The 24,557-nt window shown below is 43.2% G+C and overlaps 1 protein-coding gene across 12 annotated transcripts in view; it reads left to right on the top strand.

Moving 5' to 3' along the window:
- RASGEF1B (RasGEF domain family member 1B) overlaps positions 1-24,557 on the top strand; it is a 132,879-nt gene that overhangs the window by 96,638 nt on the left and 11,684 nt on the right. For 2 of the 12 annotated variants that reach the window (XM_068941336.1, XM_009669281.2), the window contains exons 2-8: positions 13,719-13,901; positions 15,746-15,868; positions 16,870-17,007; positions 21,877-22,089; positions 22,188-22,262; positions 23,600-23,695; positions 24,277-24,379. In XM_068941336.1, the coding sequence (XP_068797437.1) occupies positions 13,719-13,901; positions 15,746-15,868; positions 16,870-17,007; positions 21,877-22,089; positions 22,188-22,262; positions 23,600-23,695; positions 24,277-24,379 (931 nt within the window). Of the gene's footprint in view, positions 1-242; positions 341-544; positions 729-6,090; positions 6,252-11,168; positions 11,268-13,718; positions 13,902-15,745; positions 15,869-16,869; positions 17,008-21,876; positions 22,090-22,187; positions 22,263-23,599; positions 23,696-24,276; positions 24,380-24,557 lie in introns of those variants that run through there. The other 10 variants (XM_068941341.1, XM_068941339.1, XM_009669282.2 and 7 more) reach the window with 10 other exon arrangements.

The raw sequence follows: 24,557 nt of genomic DNA, 5'->3' as shown, positions 1-24,557 counted from the left end.
AGTAGAAGACAGTGGTTCTCTGTGGAGCTGCAATAGAGCTGGGAAAGTCTTTGCCTGAGAATTTTGTGGATGGACTGAAGGGGGGAAGTGGTTAAGTACTTGGAAGAGAGATCTGTTGGGGGTTACTAAACAGACAGCAACAGGCTCAGGAAATCTCTGGTGCTGAAAATGCAAGTTGAGAGAGTAGTCAGAGGAAGTATCATACATGCTTCTGTTCTTGCTCTTCCCTAAGCACTCACTTAAAACCACCGGTAGAGGTGAGAGGCAGGGCAGACCGGCTCTGTGCTCTGAACCCGTACGGTCACTCCCTTGAGCTTATCTCCCCGCTGTTCACTTTCAGGTTTGAAATTAACGCTTACAAAATCCCGCCGCGCCTCAGACGCACGCTGAAACTCTGTGCCCGGGGAGCCCGCTTAGGCAGGCTGCCGCCGTGCCGCTGCGCCTTTCGCGGAGCCGGGGCTGCAGCCCTGCAGCGCTCAGCGCCGCGGCCGAGCGGAGCGGAGGGGCGGCGGGCCGGGTCCGGGGGCGGGCCGGGGCGGGGAGCGGCGCGTCCCGGCGCTCCGCCCGCCGCCCCGGGAGTCCCGGCGCGGCGGCAGTGGGCGAGCCGAGCCGCGCCGCGCCGCGCCGCGCCGCGCCGGGGGCGATGCGCGTCTGCGGGCAATAGGCAGCGTCTGGGACCGGTGCGCGGAGGGTGAGCTGCTGCTGGGAGCGCCTGCGGGCACCTCCAGGTACGGGCCGGGGCGGGGGGGGGGGGTCCCTCCATCTGCCTCCTCTCGGCCGCGTGGTTTCTTTTCTCTTGACCTTTTTTTCTTCTCGTTTTAGTTTTATTAGTTGCCGAATTCTGCGTAGTTTGAGCTGCTCGCTTCCGGGGGATCGGGGATACCGGGGAGGGCAGAGACGCTAACCCGGCAGAAAAAGCACTTGGCAGTGGGAGGTTGGCTCCTCTCTCGGCGCCCTTCCCTGTGTTAAAATGGAAGGGGGTCCCGAAGCTAAATCCTTCCTTGGACATAATCCTTTTTATTCTCCTTTGGATATATAATGCCTTGAGGTGCTTTCCCTGTTTTCCTAAAAATCTATCTACTCAACTGATGTATGCTGTTTTGGGTGGGAGTGATGAAAAAGCATGAATTAGGCACGTTGTTACTGTAGGGCTGTGTAAATCGAGTGTGTGGGCAGGACAGGTGTCTGTGTGGTGCAGCCAAAATTGGGCTTTTCTTTTTCTGGGTATCTGCTATGTATGACTGAGGTAAAACTTCAGGTCTGTGCCCTAAGCAGGGTGGGAGTGGGGGAGATCGCAATTCAGGGTCAGAGGGAGAGCAAGGGTTGTTAAATGGCCCGACACTGACACGTTGCTTGTCAGGTATGTCTAGTATGCTGGGCCTAGGCCAGACTGGAAACCAAGGCAGTCACGACAACAAGCAACGTTTCCCCGTCTGCATGCGTGTAAAGCTAAATATAGCACTGAGGGGTGAAGAAAACTCTTTAAGAGGAATTCCCCTGTGAGAGGGGAAGAGGGCTGGCTACTCTCAAAGGAGGAGAATGGCCTGGGAAATCAAAACAGAGCAATGAACAAAGAGTTATTCTGTACCCTAGGCAGCTGTCCATCTAAGGAAGGAGTGCTGGGAGGGTTGTTCTGAATGAGATTAAAGCCTGAGTGGTCTGAGATACCAGCTCATCTGTGGGAAATGGGGACCCTGGCAAGCAAGGCTGTCTTTCTATTCTGTGTCTCTATTTCAAAAGCTTCATTCCTGACCCGGAGACCAGTGATTTTGGGGGTGGTGTGGAAATTCTTGCTTTCTCAACCTTATCCTATAGCTTCTAAATGAGGTGTCTTGGAGAGAATCTGCAAATCAGCTAAAAAATGAATGCTAAGTATACTTGGGACAGGCAGATAGCTGGTGAGCTCTGCTGGAGAGCACTAACAGCTAAGACCTAGCTGTGGTTTTGAACCAGTGAATGGGGATATCGCTCCTTTAAACAGGCAAGACTGAAACAAGCTGCTCTGGGTTTTCTTAAGCTTTTGTAAAAGAGACAAGAAAGTGCTGGTTTATCTTGGCTTAAGCTAGCAGCAACAGCACCACCACGCACCCGATGAGAATGTTTTTACGTTGTACAACAAATCCTTGTTTGTTTATGTTCTTAACAGCCTCTTTCTGCTGAGCTTTTGTAGGGAGGCACAGTGTGTTTACCTGTGCTTCAGTTTTATGAGTTATCTAAATGCTCCCCTGGAAATGCGGTAAGATATCATACCTGTTTTGTGATCTGGAGGATGAGTTACTGTTGCAGCGTTTCAAAATAACGAGCACAGTTTAAGATTCGAGTCCCATTAGCGAAGGAACGTACCTGAAGAAGAAGAAAAAAGCAAACATAGGAGTTTGTTTGTGTATCATGGAGTAATTAAAAAAAAAAAAAAGAGGTTTGTCTTGCAGTGAAGGTAGGAAGAAGCTGTATGCTGGTCGTATTGGCAGGTTATGTTACGTTACTGTAGGGGGTCTGGTGCTCTCACAGTACTGCAGCTGACAGCACTGTAGGTGGGATCTTTTCTAGCAACATTTGCACACCTGGCTACTTGGGCATGGATGTTGTGTTTAGAAAGTATGCTCTAGAGCCAAATACTTAAAACTCATTAGGACAGGTACTGTCAAGCATCTCTGTTTGAAATGATCAGCTGTGAGTGGGTTAATTGATGTTTGCGGCCAAAAACACTGAACGCTGCAGGCTCTTGGTATCAGGAATGCGTTTCTGAATATCAAGCGCTAGGTGTCGCAAAGCGGAGAGGAGGTATAGAAAGCGTTGTATGGTTTACCTGCTAGAGCTTTGCTTTCTAAATCAGAAGGCTTAGCAACTTTTCTTTCTATGTAAGGTAGCAGTCATCTTACGTTGGGAAGCTGGAACAGTGTTTGAGCTAGTGCTGATTTTAACAGAGTGTTACTATGCCTAGAAAACTGGTGGGAGTTCTTGTCAAAAGACTCGAGAACAGGAGAGCTTGTGGTACTCGCTTAATTCTTGTGCATCTCTGACTTGGGTGTGGTGTTCTTTGCAACTGTCCCTGTTGTTTCTGTAGAGCTCCTTGCATTAACTGCAAGGAGCAGTTCCTTCTCTCCCATTTGGGGAGATGAGTATCAAAGCTCCAGCTTGAGCAGGGTAGCTGTCCCAGGAGATTTATTTTAAAGCATATTCTCTAGAGGTCACTCCTCAGCTCCTGAAGGCAGAAATAGAGATGCTCCAAACACTTTATTTCCTTATGACTTTATGTAATCTCCCTAAACAAAACATCACTTTTGTTTTTGTTACAGCTCAGTGCGTCTTCCTTTTCTTCAGTTATTTGACCGCTGTTCTGCCCTTCAGTAGATAGCTGGGCGATACAGAAAAAAGCTGTCAGTTGGAATAGGGTAACCATTTGTGTGTGAATGAAGTAAGGAGGCAAAACTTCAGGTCAGGTGCTCCTACTTGAGTATGTTTCTCAAAATGTTAGCAGGTGTGCAAGAGTACCATGCCAGCACTGACAAAAGCCTTTTCCTTGGCGTGGTTTGTGGGACAGAGCCACATCATCTAATGAGCGCTTTGCTGGAAAATCAGCTTGCAAACAACAGTTCCAGAATGCATTTTGCAGCCGCAGTGGGGGTGTTAGATAATTAACAAACAGGAGGCTTTTGGCTACCTGTAGCCAAAAGCTACTGTTATTTTCTCCTTTGTTATAGTTGCTATGAGAAGTAGCATTAGAAAAACTAATTTATTGCAGTGAGGAACATACAAGGATGGCTCTCAGTGTGCCTGCATTTTTAATTAGAAAATGGGCAGGATCATGGAAGTAATACAGCGCTTTGTCTTCCTAGGTAGCTCCAGAGTAGCACTGCATGACTCAGACTCACATATTCTGACTGTTTTGCTTTTGAGTCATTAAAATGCGTCGTCTTCCTAGACTAAAACGTTTCGCAGGTTACCTGCCCCTCCCATGAGGTCATGTATTCTGCTTATATCTTGTCACTTCTGAAAATAGGGCCAGAAATACCAGATTATAGGCTACTAAGGAGAGGAGCCTGGGAAGCTATGAGTCTGCATTGGCCAGCGTACCGAGACATTCAGATTCGTAACTAATAAGGCAGAGGATAAATACGCTTGAGTCATACTGGGGAGTGGGATATTTTCTAAGATAATTGCTTTCATTGGGACAAGCCAGATGCTTTCTATGCCAGAGCAGTATGCTGACCTGACAGTACCTGTCCATCAGGGCTGTGAGTTGATCCTCCCCTTAAACACCATGCAGAGATTTGGCTACCTGTGTTTATGATGATCCTTTTACAACCTAAGCTGGTATGTGTTTGTTAAATACCATACCTGCTGCGTGTTGACTTAACAGATGTAATGGTTTGAAAGGTGAGAAGACTTCGACCTATTGATTGTGGCACCCGAGGGTCCGGTCCACCTTCTGTTGAGCATGGGAACTGCTGCCAGGTCGTAAAGCTGACCGAAACCAGCAGATGCAGTGTGTCGGTGGAAGAGATTTCTGCTGTGGCCCTGCCTAGAGTAGGGAAAAAGGTCTTTTAAGTCAGCGTAGGTAGACTGTTCTCCTTGGGATTTCCCAAGAAGCCAGTCTAGCTGAAGGGAGCCAGTTGTTTTACAGGTCCATCGTACCTCTAGCCTGACTCTTGTCTAGAAGCCACTAGCTGATAATTCAGCCCAGGTATAAATAGATGTTATGCAAGAACTACTGATCTGGACAGAGAACTGTATGTGCTTTCTTTACTGTCAAATTGGACTGTCCTCATTTACCTTCAGCCTAAACACATTTTTGCGTGCTCTTCATATATACTTTCTTGTTTTGCTTTAACCAGAAATATTTCTACTGAAAAAACTCGCAATGCGGATTGCTTTCAAGTAGCTGTTTTACTGACACAGACGGTGAAAACGCTGTTCTAGGCTGTACCATTGATGGCAATGTAAGTTAGTCCTAAAGTCAAAAACAGGGGTTATGTGAACCTTTTGCCTCAAACCAGTGTTTTTCTGAATCGTCTAAATGGAAAAGAGAAGTTTGGTAATGAGGTTTTAGATAGAACCAGTTAAATAAAATTAACAACTACTGTAGCTTGCTGTTGCAAATTGTAACCTGGCTGTCCATTATGATTATAAAAGGGAATGGTGCTCTCCTTAAGCATATTGCAGGTATTACCAAAGGACAAAGTATGAATGTCTGCAAAGAGCAACAGCTTTTGAATTCAAAAGGTGTCTCGCTTTGATGAGGTTGAAGAGGGAACCATGTCAAGAGAGCTTCGTGCTTAAGGCTACTGCTGTGCTTCTGGCATTAATATAGTGATATATACCTTCTTTACCCCTTTTGAAAAAGCTTCTTGGAACTTAATGAAAGGAAACAACCACACACTAATGCCTCTTTGTACTGTCAAGGAGAGGAATGCAGTAATGAGGAACTGAGTGACTTGACTAAAGCCACGTGAGAAGCTCATAGCAGAGTCAGAAGTAGAACCAAGCTCTTTTAGCTGCCAGGTCTAAGCATGTGATGATGCTTTTTCTGTTGACCGTGGATGCGTATGTGAAGAGATCTCTCTGAAGCTGGCTATCACTGTTAACTCATTCAGACCCACTCTTAGATAGTGAACGGGCAAGGTAGAGAAAACTTATCTTTTGGCCTCAGTCACCTGAGGTGAGCGGGTTAGGATTACAGAGGTTTACATCCTTGTCACATAAAATGGCTCACATCCCCTAGGGTTAGCAGGAATCTGATGCTGTGCTGGGGTCACTGGTACTCTTGTGGTGGTAATGTAGGGCAGCCTGCTCCCACTTCCATTGACCATATCAATTTTCCATTTCTTCACTTGTATGGAAAATGGACCAAAGGCCGAGCTTGAAGCACGCAGGAGGTATGAAGTGTGCTACGGAAACGATAGTCAGGGCTCTGATTCACTAGCGAGGATGGCATAGCATGGATGACATTGCAGCTCCCAGCTGTCCACCCCACCCCACCCCACTCCCCGCTCCTGGGCAGCTGAGCCACCGTGAATCAGCTGCTGAATCACTCAGTTTACAGTGTGATGTTTTGAAGTAAATCATCACTGCTTTTGGTTTGCCTTAAAGCTCCTGACTGCAAACTGCAGCAGTTTATCAGCTGACTGATGAGCAGCTCAGCGGTCCCCGCACCGGAGGAGGAGGCCAGGCAGTAACCTTCTGTGGACTTTCAAGCTCTGTGCTGTGCTGGTGGATGGGAGCCCCAGCTGAGGCAGTCTGCAGCTGAAGAGGTGGGGTGAATGTGCACGCTTTTCTCTACGCCGTGTTTTCTGGTTGCGGCATTGTACTTTTCTCGGTGCAATTAGGGGAATGCAGTGGTATTCTAAAAACTCCACCCTGCTTCAGTAAGTTAGAGAAAGCGTAAAGTTTTAGTAGTGTGCTTATGTTTTCTCTGCATTTAATATTCTTGTCATCTTATTTCAAAGCTCTGAATTTTGCTATCAGCAGTTCCAGCTGATTTCTTGATGCTTTGTGTTGGGCCAGGCGATAAACGATGTTTTTTCCAGTGATGTTTGATTTTGAATTAAATGTAACATTTAGGACTGAGGAGCTTGTACTCAGCTTGAGCATTAATTTTGTTTTAAATAAGGTGGTTAGAGGAAAGCCCATTTATTAATTTTTCTAAAGGAAAATGCATCCTAGGAGTTTAAAAAAAGTTACTTCTTAACACAGTCCCAGTATCAGTTGTCTTCTGAAACTGTCTTGCTTTCAGTCTGGCTGTCTTCTCTTAAATCCTGAGAGGAAAGAGCAGCTTCACTTGTCTGCTGTTTAAGACGGATCGTATTTCATTGCATGCTTTGGCTGGTCTGAGGCCTTTGTGCGTGTTTTTCCATTTAATTCATTCTGTAAATCACTCAAGCTTTACAGGAGTCACTGTGGAACGTGCAACGGGCTGAACTTTTCCAGTGTCTTTGGAGGCCTGTGACATATAATTACCACTGTGCTAATCCGTCATGTCACTGATAACAAATACTTATCTTGGATGGCTCATGTTCTAAACCGCTTCTCTAAAACTGGGAAAAAACACCATTGTTGGATTATCAGAGATTTACAAGGTAACACAAACCAAGTTCCAGGAGAACAGCTCTACCTGTGAGTTAAAATTGAACAATAAGTACTAAATTAATGGGACATTGTCAAGATGAAGAAATTGTCAATAAATTAAAAAACGTACCTTCAACTGAAAAGATTTGTTAAATCTTTACTCTTTATCAGCAATATCTGCTCCTTGCATTGTCTTTTGCGTTTGTAGTTCTTTCCTCGTTGGTTTTACTTTGCAGATATAACCTCAGCCGCGTTGTGACCGTAAGATACGTATGTATTGAGGAATCTAATTTGCCTGTTACGCATGTGGTCTTGTTTTCATGTTCTCTGTTTCAAGGCTGCTGCGTTTGAGCGCCCAGCAACGCAGACAGATTGCTTCCTTTGTTTTGATTGGAAGGAACATATGCCGTGCCCTCTTGGCCTTGGTGATTTTCCTCCAATTGGGATTTTTGCCATGATGCCTGCTTGTGTGGCATTGCAGTGCTGCTGGGACACAGCCATCCTCGGTGTCATTAGACTCGCTTTGATCTCCCTGCCCCATGGAAGAAGGTGGGGGAAGGGTAGAAAGAGGTTTTTTTCTTGGCGCTTAGGCAGGCTGCGTAGGGACAAGGCACATTGCTATCAAGAACTTCTGTGCGTTTTCCCCTTTTTTTCCCATCCTGGCGGACTCAGAGAAGTTCAGGGCATTCTTAAAACCCCTTGCGCTTTTCCTAGCGCTCACACATATGCACACATGTCCACCTGCTCTTGCAGTTCAGCATCCAAGGAATTTAAACAGAGTTCTGCGTGATTCAGGATCTGCTTAATTACTGTGCTAAAGTTCTCATATGTGAGTGAGCTGTCAGCAGTGGTGCATCTGACCTTCCCCTGTCTTCAGCTGGATCTAGTTATACCAAGAATGAAGAAAGAGTTTCTTTCCACGTTCACAAGGAAGAAGTCTTTCATTGAAATTCAGTCTTGATCTGTTTTTTGCTTACTAGGGTTTTTCTTTTTCCTTTGCAGTCTGTTGTTGCCTGGGTAATTTATTGAGAATTGTGCAAAATTGTTCATCCTCTGCTGCTTTGGCGAAAACGAAGAAACGGCTCAAGGCTCTGTCTGACTTGTGTTTGCCTCAGATCTTTGCTTGCCCTGCCACAGATGGAGACTCACTTTTCTCTGCTGAGTGCGAGATGTGCTTCTACAGCTATGTCGCTGTCTAGCAGTATTACACACAGATAGTTTTAGCCCTCTTATTACTATGTGGTGGGCTGTTTCCAAGTTATTCATATCTTGATGTCCATTTCAGCCAAGAAAAAGCTCACGTCACTTCCCTTTCCAGCTCCTGGGCAAGTATGAAATACTATTTGTAGTCCCCTGCCTCTTACAAAAGACAGGTAGTAAGAAGTATTTTCTAAAGTGTTTCTAGGAAAGATGATATAATGGAAGGAACTGTGAATGAAAATCGATGCTGAAGCCGTACTGTCAGAATTATATGGCAAGTGAAGTTACATCGCCGAAGAATTGCAGGTAGGAAAACTTAAGCTGTGATAGTTCCGTGATCTTAGTTTCTGCAAGTAAGACATATGAAGCACTGATTTGGGAGTTTACAGATCAAGCTACTATGAAGATAAGAAATCTGAAGAATTTCGCTTCACCTTTCAGCACAAAAAACAAATGCTTTGTAAACAAAGCTAGCACTCCCAGCTGGATGGAATGCAAAGGCTGGTCTCAGTGTCTGGTATGCTTTTGTTCTGGGTAGCCTGCATCATGATGTAAAATGCTCTACACTTTTCATAAACACCTCAGAAACACTTAAGATAAGGCTGGGCTTTGCTGGTAAGCGCCTCGTCCTTACTTCCTTTCTGCATGTTACAGCCAAGGCTCCTTCTGACTTGTTCACCCTTTCCCGGCTTGGCACAAACTGTTAAGATCCGTTACCGTTTCCCCAGCAGTCTTTTGCTTTTCTATACTTGGGTTTTACAACAGCCTCCCCTAAGAACGGCTAAAACATGCGTACCGGGGAGGGGGAAGTGTTCTCCAAATGTGATTCAGGGTTTCTGACATACATAGTGAAGTAACTCTGAGGGGATATGATCACAGACTTCAGGTTTGTATCTTCTATGAGGAGTTGTGTTTTGGGATTCGTAACAAATTCAGTCGCTATTCCCCTGGCTGAAGGAGCTCCCCTGTCCGTTATGGGAACAACCCGTACATGTCAGAAAAGATGAAAAAACTTGGTAATGGCTTTAAAGGTGCCTTTCGTGGTTACTACTGAATCCCTCAGTGGGCACCTCTATAAAGGAGACAAGCTACCCATGTTGTTGGGTTTGTTTTATAGGTCTGATGTGCAGACTGAGCTCTTAAATGTAAGTGAAAAGAGAACAAACCGATGCAGCCTTCTACTGTTGCGAGTAGAAAACCGGTTCTCTCCTGTTGCTGAGTGTTGAGGTTTGGATGAGGGTTCAGCAGAATGGAAGTTTTATCTAATTCCTTTAAGTTTTGCCAAACTGAAACTCAAATACTGCAGGAAATGGTGGGGTTTTGAGCGCATCATCTCTGGCTCTGGCATTCTGTTTACATGACGGTTACTAGCTAGATTGTAACTTCTTTCTTACGAGATGCTATTCAAAGTCAGAACGTGGACCTGAATGCCCGAGACACCACATTCTCCATAATGAGACTAAATACAGAAAAAATGTTTTATTCCTCTTTCCACAACGGAGAGTTATTAACTGCTCTCAGTCACAGAAAATATCAGTAGTAGAGCCAGGAAATGATTTCAGTGTTCTTTCCTTCAAGTCAACCCTTCAACCAAAAAAATCCCACTCTTCTCCTTAAGGAAGAAAAAGAAAAAAAAAAAGGGGGAGGGAGGAAATAAGTGTCTTGCATTTTCTTCATGGCCAAATGTTTCCAGAGCCCATTGTAAAAGTTCCAGTTTTTTAACTCTCAGAATATTTTTCACCCGGATCATTTTTCCTGTCTCAGTTTTTCTACTTCCTGCTTTTCAGAATGTTGTATTGCTGTGGTGTATCAATAGTTGTAGGTCCTATGATATCTCTGCTCTATGTTTCAAGACTGTGTGGACCAAATTCTGCTCCATGACCTGCATTTCAACTTCACTGAAGTTATTTTGAAGGCAGAGCTGGATGTCGTGTATTTATTAGCTCCTGAGCTAATTAGAACAAAGTATGCTGCTTTTTATCTCCGCCTCCTTATGAAATACAGCAAAAGAGAGGTCAAGGTGATAGAGGAACCCTGCTGGAAAAGCACGTGTGTTATATGAATCATCCTGTTGGCTGTGCTTTATTTATCTCCCTCACACTTTGATATCAGCCCTTTTCATCACATGGGCAATATGTTCTGTGTCTCACTTACTTGTGAGTGAAATCCTCTTTGAATGTGCATCACACAGCACATCTCTTACCTGGTATAGCTTGATGTCTCGCTGAAGCATATCTGAACTGTCTCTGTCAAGTGATTTCCATAAATAGACAGCAAACAAATGAACCAGTACTTTTCAGGACCTGAATTTTGTTGTTATATTATATTGTTATGAATCTGTATCTATGAATGATCTGATTTTTTTTTTCTTCCCTCTTGATTCAGGCACCATGAGGCTCTCTATCTTAAATTTAGTTCTGGTTCAAAAAAGACATGAGCAGTTCTGGGGGTAGTTTGCTGTGCTAAGACCTAGGGAATTGCGGACCTTGAAGAGATCTCATTCCTTTTGGGAGTTAGCAATTAGAATTTCTGGACTACAGACCTTTTGTAAAAACTTCATATTTTACAGAGACAGTAACATATAATGTGCACGTGTGAAAGAAGATGGAGAAACCCATTCTGTGATTCACACCTGTTTCAGTTCTTACTGCACTAGTAGTCTAAATTTTAGTGATGCGTAAAACTAGAGGTTTTTCCCCAAACACTGCATCACCTCAAACTTTGATGATGGGAGATACTACCTAACTCTGCTTTGGGTTTTGAGGGTTATGTGAAGTTAAAACCAATGATTGTTGGTCAGCTTGGGTAAGACCTCTGCAAGTTCCAGTCTCACCCTGAATTGGGCCTATTTGATTAATAAGAGATCTAGATTCAAGCCAGCTCCTCTCTTTGTTGTTTTACAGTGCCAGAACTGATGTCAAGTGGCTTTGCAGAAGCAAACTAGTCTTTCTCGCTTTCCTTTTGGAGTATTACTTTGGAGGCCACAGGGCTACAAATGTTTGGTGAGTGGCAGCGTTTGCAAAATATCCATTACTACTTGCCTTCTGGCTGAGGAAAGTTCATTACAGTAGCCAAAATGGCTTCTGAGTTTTGGTACAAACAGAACGTATTTCAACGCCAGTGGGCTTTAAAATATTTTGGATTTGTTCCAATCTGTTTTTGCAATTAAGACATAGTGACCTTTGCACCATATGAAGGCCCAGGAAATGTTGCAGAAGTGCCCTGTCTGCTCCTTATTAATACTTTGTTTCTTGAACTTTACTAGCCTTGTGAAGAGTCTGGAAGGCAGAGTCTTTCTCTGTCAGGAGGCTTTGTCGTTGCATGGCATGCCAGTGGTTGTGTTGCATCTCGCCTGCCCAGCATCTCTTCTCCTGGAACCTGGTTTTGTTCAGTCCTGCACCTTGTGCTCTTACGCTGTGGCACGTGTGTTTATTTTTTTCTTCTCTCCTCTCCTCCCAATTCATTGGGCTGGAAGGAGTTCAATCCCTGGTTGAACAGCTGCACAGAGTGACTAATGTGACTTTTCAGGCATGGAGACTCCTCACTCTTTCCCATTTTGATGCAAATGTCTTTTGGCATCTCGAAAAGCAGATTAGTGCAGGTCATGTAGGCCGGGAGGCTCTGTTCACTGTCCCTCTCTATCTTTGCAACAGAGTTTGGCTTTCTCTTATTGTTTACTTTCTGAATCCCTTAGTCCTGTGCTGGTTTGAATGCCTCCATTGTCCAGACATGCTGCCAGCAGCAGTGAGTCTTTGGCTCTAAATGAAGTGTTTTAGGTCCCCAGGAATCCAGCTAATAACTTAATAGCTTCTAGTCTCGACTGAGCTCACTCTGAAAAGTGCTTTGTTGTGAGTTGCAGAGCACGCAGATGGCGGCATGCTACTTATCTCGAGGCTGTCACGTTACTAGTTGTTCTCAAAATCGTGCACCTTCACAGACTGGTGTTCGCCAAGGACTGCGGTTTTAAAGAGCCTTTTTCCAAATAGGATTAGATACAACGGAGAGAAAAGCAAGCATCTGCACTTACAATGATGGCTCAGAGGCATTAAAGCTTTTCTCAGGCACACGCACATGCTCTGTCAACGCAGGCACAGTAGCCTGTGGAAGTTATCTTCACAAATTGATCTCCCTTACCTCCTAATTCTGGAGAGGAGTGGAAGCAGTGCGCAATTTCTTTTTCATTTGATCTTTATGCTCCCTGAATGCGACTGCCTCATTAGTGCTCACGGTCAGTAACTCCTGTAGTGGAATAAAGAAAAAAAAAAAAGCACGTTTGTGGTTAAAATTAGACACAAAACTAGCTTGCGGTAAAGGCTGTAAAACCTAGGTTCTTTAACAGGCTGACAAGAATTGCTACTACCAAAAGGCAGCGGAGAGAGAAGGGGAGTATAACTCGCCTCCTAACTCATCAGAGACATTATCTTCTGGTCTTTTCACATACTGCATCGCCAAAAGAGCTCTTGGGTGGTCATTGCCCCCTCTCCGCCCACCCGCTAACTTGGATGACTGAACAGCCCACATCATTGACTGGTCTAAGATTTCCCTTGGTAAGGTGTTTTTATTCTACAGGCCCCGAGATGCTGATTGATGAGTAATTCCTTTATTTTTTTCTTTAATACTAAGTAAACGTGAAGCTGGAAAACACAGGGCTGTTTTTTTCACCTTCTCCCAAAATTTAGAGGAAGGGTTTAGCAGAGCTCCAGCTCTGCTTGCATCTTTGATTGGTAATCCCATTGGGCAGGCTTTAAAACGTGGAGCCGCTCAGAGAACAGGTGAAGATAGATGCCATCAAGTGTGAAATTTTAGCTTGGGTCATACCTGTCACAGTGTTATTGGGAAAACCCAGATGTGATTTACCTGGGTAGGGTAGGGGAAAAGGAGCTTTCGACTGCAGTTACATGGCTCTCCTGTCACACAAGGACACCGTCACCACACGTGACCTTTCTTCAGGGTTTTATTTTACCTTCTAACCCTCACATTGATTGGGGCTGCATCTGGCCGTGACAACTTGAAAACAGCTCCATGTCAGAGTCTTGCTCTCATGTAGCTACTGTCAGGATTGTGCCCAAACTCGTCAATGAATGTTAAGCTACATCCTCAAAAGCTTTTCTGAAAGTTTGAGTTCCCAAAACCTCTGCCAAGGTTCTTGCACACTTCCTCGCTCTTAACCTCAATCCTCTTATACGTAATTTAACAAAAAGCACCAAGAGGCAAAAGACGTGCCTAGCAATTGCAATAGACAGTCAGTGATCAGAGCCCTTTCCTGAGAAATCCGCATAGGTTAAAAGATGATACAGTCTTCACTGCTATGTGCAAGCAACCCAGGGCAGGAGACTGATTTTTCTCGTGTGGTGCTGTGGTAACATCTCTTGAGTTTAGAATGTCTCTTATGTTACACCTTCTGACAATCATGCCATCTCTCTTCTCTTGTGTGTGTGCGTGTGTTTCCTCAGGAAAGGATGCCACAGACACCTCCCTTTGCAGCTATGTTTGACAGCAGTGGATACAACAGGAACTTGTATCAGTCAAAAGAGGACAACTGCGGAGGACTCTCTTACCATGACAACAACCTCCTGTCGGGGTCTCTGGAAGCTCTGATTCAGCACTTAGTACCCAACGTAGATTACTATCCTGACGTAAGTCTATACGCCTCGCAAACTAGATGGCTAGGCCTGATGCACCTCATAAAGGGAAATGCTCAGATGTGCAGCTAAAACGGAGTGCGTCACATCAAATTGCTAGGAAAGGGGTTCAAGTGACTGATCGGCAGCGATGCAGTATAAACAGATGGGCTCCATGTGAGTTCAGCCTGCAGTACTCAACTGACTTAAGCAGTCTAATCCTTTATTACTGCTGCTGTTATGTGCACAGCCTTGGTGATTCATTTACAGAGTAAGTACCTAGCGTGGCTCACTGTGTGATGCATTGCACCACTGACCATTAAAAATCTGTCAAGAATGGAAGGGCCTCGGAAGGCAGGCTGAGGAGAAAGCACCGCCAGCATAACTTGGTGGGTGTATTTAGTTTAAAGATAACTGCGTTTTAATACATGTTTTCTCCCAGTTGCATCTCAGGTCCACGTATATCTTGCCGTTAGCAACTGAAATGTTGAATTGGCACCACGGAGCTGGGAATCAGCAGAATCTCGGCCGGAAGCTGGGCACGAGAATGGGGCGTTTGTCATCTGGGAATTCTTGGCCTGCCTAGAGGCATTTGCATATTGAGATGTTTTATGTTTTTATCAGAAAAGAAGAATGATACCAAGGAGCCTGGGGAAAGGGGTTGATTGAGGGTTGATGAAACTACACCACTATCTGTTGAAAGGCTTCAGCTGAAGAAATAACTCTGCTTATGTGCAGCTTCTGTTCTTGTCTTAAATCAATTCACAATTCCAAGGCAGGATCATTTTTCATTCGTATCAGACTTAACAGCACCCCAGGACTGTTCTTAAGCTATTTATTATCTGTTAGTGCTTACACAAAAAATTCAAATTTGTCGCTGCTTATACACTGATTGGTCAAACATGACGATTTATTTCAAGTTGTTGGAACTGTAATGTTGTAGACTCTTTTTTTGGGGGTGCCACAGATACTTGATTACTAGCAATCAAGTGGGGAGTGGAGCAGATGGGTTTTTTGAATAGCCATCTGACAATGAGTTAAAATCTTAATTCATGGAAGCTTATTGCAGATTAAGGAGCCTCTTCTCGTACCTCTAGAATTAGTTACTAATTGTTATTCTCTAAATTTAAACTCCGTGCATTTCCCTCCCCTTTCCCCCAGGAGACAGGCAATATACTATGAGAGATGAACAGCATTTGGGGCTTCTCAAAGGAAGTAAGAGATCACAGTGTGTGGTTTACTGAAGTCAGACGGGCAAATACAGCACAGAGAAGGTGGGGAGTGCATGATGAAGTCAAGACAGTCCAACAACCTGGCAAACTGGGATTGGGCCATCTTTTTTTCTTTTGTCTTCGGAAGCCTGTTTACTTTAACTAGAAATGTGGAAGCAGACAAGTTTCTGTATTGATATTATAATTAGCTTGGGCTTGTAGCATGAATTATATTCCATTGTTGGGCTAGGAAGAGTTATGTAATCTGGTAATTGCTCTTGCAAAACGGTTTACTACAGAGCGAGGGAGGATGAGTTGAAATTGTATTCTGAGTAATTTCAGGTACTGAGCTTGTTGGAACACTGTGTGCAAAAGGAGAACTGAACCTGCCCTGCCCTGCCCTGCCTTGTTTTGGTTTAATCTTGCATAACTTGGCTCAAGCACGAATATGTAGCGCTGATTCTGGAGCTATGACAAGTGTTACAATTAAATGCTCACTGCTGTAATATTAGCACTTTGCACAGCCAAATGAACAGTTTTGTTCTGTGGATTATAAAGTATTAGGAGCTGATTTGTCAGAAATACGTCTTGAGAGAATATGAAACTGGTAGGGATTTATCCCTTTCTCTGTCTTGTTCTTGTTTGCAGAGGACGTATATCTTCACCTTCCTTCTCAGTTCACGCCTGTTCATGCATCCTTCCGAGCTGATGGCCAAAGTTTGCCATCTGTGCATTGAGCAGCAGAGACTAAGCGAACCTGGCCTGGACAAGGTAAGATCTTTCACTCTGAGGGACTCCTCCTCTTCCATTCAAATGTCTCTACCCTGCCCAGAGAAAAATATTTCTACTCAAGAAAGTCCTCAGCAGCATTAAACAGATTGAAAACCTGATATGAGCAACTGGAATTTGACCCTTCCGTCACTGACATCTGCGGGACATTTCCACGACGCTCAGCCTATCCTCCTGCATGATGGCTGTTGCTACTGCGTACAGTTTGTTTTACCAAAGTCCTAAGAGTAGGGCCAATAACAAAAGTGTTTTCTATTAACAGCATATCCTACCTTCACCCTGCAGTGGTTGCTTGTGTTTTAGGGTATCCAAATGTCTTGATGCATAAGGCCAAATGCTGGAAAGACCTGAGCCTGACTTAAGCAGATGAATATGAATTACGCTGACTTACCTTGTAGGCTGAGATAAGTCAGCTTCAGTCTTTGCAGAGTGGCTTAGACAGCTGGAAGCTTTGCATGAAAGGGCCTTTTTTACCTCGTTCGTGTAACGTTTAGAATAAAAGGGAGCAAGATGTGGACGTTTAGATACATCTTCCACCCCAGGAGAAAAAAAACGTAAATAAAATTAAGATAGGTGACTAATTCCGCTCATTTTTCGCTGTAGTGAGACGATATCGACAGAACTGAAGTGTATCGCTTTTGTGGTTGGTAGTTAGCCATAGATTATGGAAATACTCGGATATCTTGCGTTGTGATGCTCCGGATAACAAAGGGCAAAACATGCGTATAATTCTAAGATTGTCAAATTACCTGGGGCCTGATTTCTAGCCCCGTTAAGCCAATGATAGTCCTTTCGTTGGCTTCAGTGGGTATTGACTGTGGCCTGTAATCCAGTGCAGAATTAAACTGAGTTTAAAAGTTTAACTGACCTTCATACCCTTATGCTCCACAGTATCCTACAGGAGGGAATTAGATTTCCTTTGGGTTAAATATATGCTGCGTTGCTGCTCCGTGTAACGTTCCTCCTTCCTATTTTTTAAATAGAACCGGATACGAAAAATTGCACCTAAAATCCTACAACTGTTGACTGAATGGACAGAGACATTTCCTTACGATTTCCGAGACGAAAGAATGATGAGGAATTTAAAGGAGTTGGCACAACGAATAGCCATTGGTGATGAGGTCAGTTGTCTGTGCACAGTGTTACTGGATAAAAAGCCATTACTGTAATGCTTTGATAGTGCAGGCTTGTTGTTGTTCATAGTGTGGTACAGCTCTGGGGGATTAAGCTAGCTTACTAAGAAGGTGCTTGTAGCAAAAATTTCTGTCCAGTACTTAGACTTAGGAAAAAGACATATAGCATAAACAGGTCCTCTTGAAAGCACAGGGTTTACCCTGTCTCTAAACCCATAAAATAATTGCATGTTGTGCAGACAAATGCCACTTTGTAGATGCTTATGTTTTTCAGTGTAGTGATTTTTTGTTTAGAAGAAGCTGGATATGACAGTGGAAAGCATTGCATATCTGAGAAATGCTTATCTGTATTGATAACTGCTTTGATTTGTGTCAGCAAGGTTTGTTAAAATCAGGCCTCTTATCTGTATAGTCTATGGAAGAGTCATAGCAGGTTTGAGAAAAACATTTCTAAAGGAAGACTGGACCAGGAAGAATTATCTTGAGCTTAAAGCACTCATAGTGAGCTCAGAGGATGTCTGTTGTGTTCTTCCTCTGAAGGGAGCACATAAAGAATGGCTTAATCTTTCCAAGTCCCAGTTCTCAAATAGAAATCACGTTTCATGGAGGTCTTAAGAAATATTCTGATGCCTAATTGTTGCCTACCTTATGTAAGTACTGAGAATTCAACCAAAAACCAAGGCTTATATTAACATGGTGAACAGGCAACTGAAAGATTTCAACAAGCAGATCATGTGTAGCTAGCATACTCAGATTACAGAAGATGCTGGAGTGACTTTTGGAAGAACTATCAATGCAAAGAGCAATTGCTAAATGGCTTAATGTTAGCTAGTGTTCCTGAGAGGTTGATGTTCCTTATATAAGCCTTTGAATAATGATGTAGGTGAGGCAGCAAACAGCACGTGAACAAGTTTTAATAGGTAAGCTTAGCGGGGAGGAGTCGAGAATGCTGCTGGGGCATGAAAAGACCTTAAGAGACTGTAAACAAGGGTGGAAGAGAACAAACCTAAATTGAATTTGGAAGCTGAAATACATTTCTAGGAAAGGGGGGGAGGAACAGAAGAAGAGGGGAGAAGGGAGTGAGATGTGGCACGGGATATAAACCAAAACAATACCAAATTTAATGGGCAAACTTGGAATTGCTGAAGGAGAGCTACAGGGAGCTCTCTTGACTGTGGGCACCCCTTTACAGACAAAAAGTTTGCCTTCACAATGGGGGTGCCAGGATGCACCTTTCCTTTGCCCTGCTCTCACAATGCTGCTTTGTTACTGGGCTCTCTTTTAATAGGAAGATAAGGAACTAAAGTTCAGTTTATGGAGAACTGAGGACTCGCATCCACTTGAAAAATACCCACTGGCACAAGAAAAGAGCAGGGGAATTGTTAAGAGCGGGAAAAAGTTGGGCTGATGGAAGAAAAAGTAGGGTGAAATGACAGCCAGGAAAGATCGTCTACAGTGACGTTTCTGACAATACAGCCTAAACAGTGAATCTATCATCTATTGAGGGGAAAGGTAGAAGATAGACAAACTAGTGGAAAATGAGCTGCAGGGGGCCGCTTCACTCTAGCAGGGAATTACAGATCTTTCCGAGCTGTAGCTCCCATGCTAGACCTCCAAGTGACTTTGAAGTTTCCTTTAGGAAAACAAAGGGAAAGCAAGTGCCACAGTAAAATTATTTGTGTTACTGGCTGGTGAACCGCTAGAACAGCAAATGGCAACTTCCTTGACCTCACTTTTCTGCAGATTGCTTGGATTTATTTGTGTGAGTCATTGCCTTGAAGGATACAAAAGCACAAATTTTCCTATTCTTACTCACTGTGGCCCTTTTATTTGTAGCTTCTATTGCGCTTTCAGAGTGATTGTGCTCCACTGCTGTTAAGAGCTATCAGTCAGAGTCCAGTAAAGAGCGTTCATCAATTTAGCAGATAAACCCATCAAAACCTGGTCTTTGGGATGTTGAGCCTTTGAGCCTTGATTTCTAACCCCCTCGCCCAAATCTCTCATTTTCATTCCGTTCCTTATACTTCTTCCCTCCCTGTTTCCCCAGAGGTTATGCTCATGAGATATTTCTAGATTGTTCTGGTCCCTTCTATCACTTAACTGACCTGTATTTCAAGGTATGTCTTTTGAATCTTTACATGTTGTCCATTGCCTCCCGTTTTCTGATTAGTTCCCTGTAAGTATTTGCCAGTCTCCTCTTCTGTGAAACAGTTGATCAGTGTATGCAGAGTCACACAAAAGCCATGCTCTGTGTCATGATGTCTTTTCATATGCATCCCAACATTACACTGATCTCTCTCTGTCTCTCTCTCTCTTTTTTTTTTTTTTTTGGCTGTCATATCCTGTAGTGGGATTGATTGTGGAAACTCATTAAAATATGCTGTTCAGTATCTAGTAGGTAGTAATGACTTCCAGTCACTGTCCATACAGCACAGACACAAAGGGGTGACCGTCAACTAAAAAGTGTCCTGTTAATTTCTCCCATGCTGTCCAATCCTCAGAGGTTTCTTCTACAAAACTGCCTAGGTATGGTAGAGAAATAGAGAGGCATACTTAAAGTGCCTGTTAAATTTTTTTTTAAAAAGAGAGAATAGCAGATCTGAGAAAGATCTAAGGGTAATATGTAGATCTTGTTTTTACAGTCCAGGGTGCTGCACAGGTAGAGGACCTAATAGACAACCAGGTCAAAAGGCATTCTAATAAACTGAAAAACAAACTTGTGTAAATATCAGGAAAGAGGTGTGTGCAGTTTTCCAGAGTTCAAGTAAGTGGAGTTTTGAGAACAGGGTGCTGCAGTCTAAGAGTCTGAGATGCCTTTGATTCTGTATGATCATGCTATTTATATAAAACTAAAGGGGTGCGTATGTGTGATGTGAATACAGAATCAGAAATGAGTCTGGTGATGAATAACTGAGAAAGGGTAAGCCTAATCTACAGGGAGACCATCTGTTTAGACTCACTGATGGCCTTATTACAATCAAATTAATATGTAATTGATAAAAGACATATTCTCCGAGTTCATTGGTGTGTTATTAAAAAAAAAAAAATATATATATATATATATGAGAGACATCATAAAAGTGCATAAGATAATATAAGTAATGGTCCACCAATAAATATCTTATTATGGGAACAAAGCAGAGTAAGTAGTTATCCTCACACAGAATGCTTTGATATCAGTGCCTGTTTGCTCAAGAAGTGACCAAGTCTCCAAAGAACAGAGGGATGGTGCTTTTGTGGACTCAGGTACATCTGTGATGTGTGACAGGAAACTTGCATTTCATTCTGGCTTTGTGCTAAGAGATCTTGCCTCATCCGTGAATACAGAGATATTTGTTATGTTGAACTGCTCCTATTTAACATGGGAGCTAATTTCCCTGATTTCCCTATTTTGATTTGGGAACATCTGTGCTAACTTTCGTTTTCTCTGGGGGTTTGCAGCTACAGGAGCAGAATGGCCAGTGTTAGTTGGTTCAGCTTGGTATCTGCACTCCTTTTCTCCTCAGTTTTGTTTTCAGTTCTGAGTTGACATGAACCACAAATTCAGGCAAGGGCTTTTTGCTTTGAAGATTAATCCATTGATTGTTACACGGTTTCTGTGATTAGCCAGAACTCCCCTCAAGTACGTTAGATGCTTTGTCGATCTCGGCTGAGTACGAGCTAGGCAAGAAAACGCTTCATAAAGTTCTGTTGCATGAAATTTCGAATAATTTAGAAGGGAACGTGTCAACAGAGCATGTTTTTGTTTGTATCACCGTATACCTGTGTATGAATCTGCAGATATACTAGATATGAACTTTAAGTAATACTTCTGTGTCTTCCTGAGGAAAATGTCGATCCTTATCTTTGAAAGCCTGAGATCCTCTCCCAGGCACTCTCACTTTCTCGGGTATCTCCCTCCTCCTAAAAAAATTTTGTTGTCTGTGTTTGTCTGCAAAATCAAAATTCTTCTAAGCAGAAAGCGATTATTTACTAAGCAACAAGCCGAATTCAGCTTTCGTTGAAGACCACTGACTTCAAGAATGAATTTGACCCAAAGGAGTGCTGTTGGGTTTGGGTAAATTTGGAAATCCATGTAAATGGCAGCTGCGGAGTGAATGACAAATTCATTAGAAAACAGGAAGCATGCATCCCTTGGACTGATAACCCTATATTGTATGCTGATAGGTTTTGGATGGTCAGCTTTTCAACTGTTGAGGTTTTTCATTAATGGCTCCAGGATGGTATTTGCAAAAGTAACTCCCTTCAGGTCTGTTAAGTATATAGGGTAGACAGAGATCCGCCTGCTTAAGAGTACAGTCCTGCTCTTACTGAAATCTCATTCCTGTTAATTTAAATGGCCACGCAGAAAGGCCTTGCAGGGTGAAGGAAAGTGAGATGGCTTTATTCTCTTCTCCTTTATCTCAAATTTACTGTAAAGTGTAATACAACAGACTTAAGTGAAACTAATCTTGATTGACTCTAGAGAGAAGTAGGTCCTATTTTCACCGTTGAATGACCATGTCTTATTCTTTCTTGCTGTCTTAAGCAGTAGGAGACAGAGTACTTCATTTCTCATATGGTAGATCTTAAGTGTTTGCTAGTTGTAACTTGGGCTAATCAGGACACTGTTGAAGCCCTGAGGCGATCAGTGTTTAAATGCTCATTTGGATTCCTTTTGATTTCATTAAATGTCAGTATTAAAAACTCACGTCGTAGAGGGTATCTCACCTTCATATCTTACACTACGTGTGGCTCACATAGTAGAGTGTTGACAACAAATGTTTATCTAGATCAGTCTATTTCAGTGTCATTCAGACTTTAATACTATCCTCTCATGTTTTGGGAATGTCTTCTGATTGCTTCATGTCATGACAGATGTATCGGAAGAATGTACAGCAACTCCTCCAGAACCTGATTCGGAAGCTTGCCACTGTTAGCCAGTATGAAGAAGTACTGGCAAAAATCAATGCAACATCTACAGATCGACTCACGGTCCTAAAGACCAAGCCCCAGTCCATACAGAGGGACATAATCACAGTCTGCAATGATCCCTACACATTAGCTCAGCAGCTAACGCACATAGAGCTTGTGAGTTTTTATTTTTCAAATACCATTTCGTCCTTCTCCTCTTCTTGAAATGTAGACTAGCGTAGAATGTGACTTGATTGCTTGTGTCCTTTATTTAGGAGAGACTCAATTATATTGGACCAGAAGAATTTGTCCAGGCATTTGTACAAAAGGATCCTTTGGATAATGACAAGGTAATTGGAGCGGAAGCTGGAGCAGCTCTGAAATGTAGCATTTAGCATCCTAGAGCTTAGGTGACCTGTGAGCAGGGAATTCCAACAATAAATGAGGATCAGTAGAAATGAGTTTGAAAGTAAAGTGCTCTAATACTTCTTAAAAACCTTGGGCTTTTTGTGATGCTTCTTCTTACTGGAGGACAACTCCAGAAGCTCCAAAGCTTAGCATGTGTTCTGAGCTTGCAGCGGCATCGAATTGACTTAGTCAATTTGACAAGGCGTCTTGTTATTTTTCCTGATTTAAACTACAGGAGAACCTAATCCTGGGAATGATTTCTCCTGGCCACTTATGTGGTCTGTAGCTTCAAAAAGCAAGTTATAAGTTTGGCTTTTGCATCACTCATTTTCAACATCTATTCTTTCTTTTAGTCTTTACAAGCAAACTGAGTGGGGCAATTTGCAGGTAGAGCACACATTACAAAAACTGGGCAGTGAACTCCAGCTCAGTGAGATGAAGGGCAAAGATGCAATGTTTTTAAGTAACTGTTGGAGCTGTTACCTCTTTGAGTGGGTTGTATTCAAGATGACTCACGCTCTTTAAATTAACTGTGCCAAAATCAGGCAGTGAACACTGGAATTACTATCCGCCCTAAAACTGGCAAACAGAATAGAATGACTCACGTTTATAATTTGTAGTTCAGTCAGATGGGATCTCGAAATGGTTTTATATGTAGAGACTGCTAAAACTTCTGTGTGCCTTTTTTCAGGCAACCCTGAGATGTAGTATAGGAATCATTCCAAGGCACTAAAACATAGGGCAGGAAAAGGAGCTGCTAATCAAAACTGTTGATCTGATGTACCAAAGTTAGGATGCAATATCTGAATTTGGTATAAGCAACTGAATTTTAATGTGCCAAAGGAGTGGACAGGCCTGGGTTGCACTTTTGCACCTGCAGAGGGTATAACGTTGTTGCTAGTACTGGGCAGGGCAGAAGTCAGGACTAAAACAATGCTCGTGTTCAAGGAAGCACTTAAGCAGGTACTTAGCTATGATTATTTGCATTAGTCTATCCCTGTTCCTCAAAGCATCCCAGCAGGGCTTGCAGCGGTTGCTGGATTCTGTATGCCTGCTTGAGTGCTTTACTGAGCTGGCATCTCAGGAGGAAGTGATGCATGCCCAGATGCTGTCACTCTTGCTTTCCTTCTCACCTTTTTGTCACTTGGGGTAGTTGAGTTAACCCTGATTAACAGTGTTAACGGTGTCTGGGGATGGCAAGGTAAAGGCCAAGGATGTCTCTCAGGGAGAGACAAAATGAAGATTACATTGATAATTGCAATTTTTCATACGCCTGCAGACCTGCTACGGAGATCAAAAGAAGACCCGTAATCTAGAAGCCTATGTAGAATGGTTTAACAGGCTCAGTTACTTGGTTGCAACAGAAATCTGTATGGTGAGCAAAGACTTTTTCTGCTAAAACTTTTTGTTTTGTCTAGTTGTCAAAGCTGTGGAACCTCTTCAGCTTTGCTGTCCCCTTCACTGTGCACTTTTGCCTTTTCATTCTCAGCTCTGCACTCTTTCCTGTGTGGATGTAATGGGCACAGGGCTGAAGAGGAAATATGTTCCCTGTTTTCAGTATCATATTCATGCCTCAGCCCTGTTCGTGTGATGAGGTGGCGATCATCTGCTGCGTAGCCCTCCCTGGCATAAGAATGCATCTGTCTGGCCCTTCCTAATCTCCCGTTGTCCACCCTGAATGGAGGCATCTCTCCTTGTTTGTTGACTACTTTCTCTGCTCTTCCTTTCCTCCTGCCCTTCTTTGCAGAGCATCTTTACCTCTCATTCTTGCCCTCTACTTGCCTCTAGCTTGTCTTTTCTGTCCTAAGGGTTTTTGGACACAATTGTGTGGTTTGATCTATTTGTAAATCACAGTGTAAGGATGGGATACGTTTTGACATACGTGTTGTTTCTTTTGGGGATCTGTCAGAGCTCTGTTTCCTCCTGAAAGTGACATTACAATGGCATCTCTTGCAGCCTGTGAAGAAGAAACACAGAGCAAGAGTGATTGAATATTTCATTGACGTGGCCCGGGAATGCTTTAACATTGGCAACTTTAACTCCTTAATGGCTATTATTTGTAAGTATATGGCCTGAGAAATTTTGACCCTGTTTAAATCTGAGTAGAGGAATTGCAATGCTTTATAGAGAAGTCTGTTTACTGCTTAGTACAGTCAGCAATGTGAAGTTGGGAGAGGAAATGGTGGATTGCTAAATCTTTTAGTATTACATACGTACGAAAAGATTTTTTTGATGTA

This window comes from Struthio camelus, chromosome 4 (assembly GCF_040807025.1).
Source record: "Struthio camelus isolate bStrCam1 chromosome 4, bStrCam1.hap1, whole genome shotgun sequence".
Lineage (NCBI taxonomy): Eukaryota > Metazoa > Chordata > Aves > Struthioniformes > Struthionidae > Struthio > Struthio camelus.
This window is presented reverse-complemented; position numbering and strand designations above follow the sequence as displayed.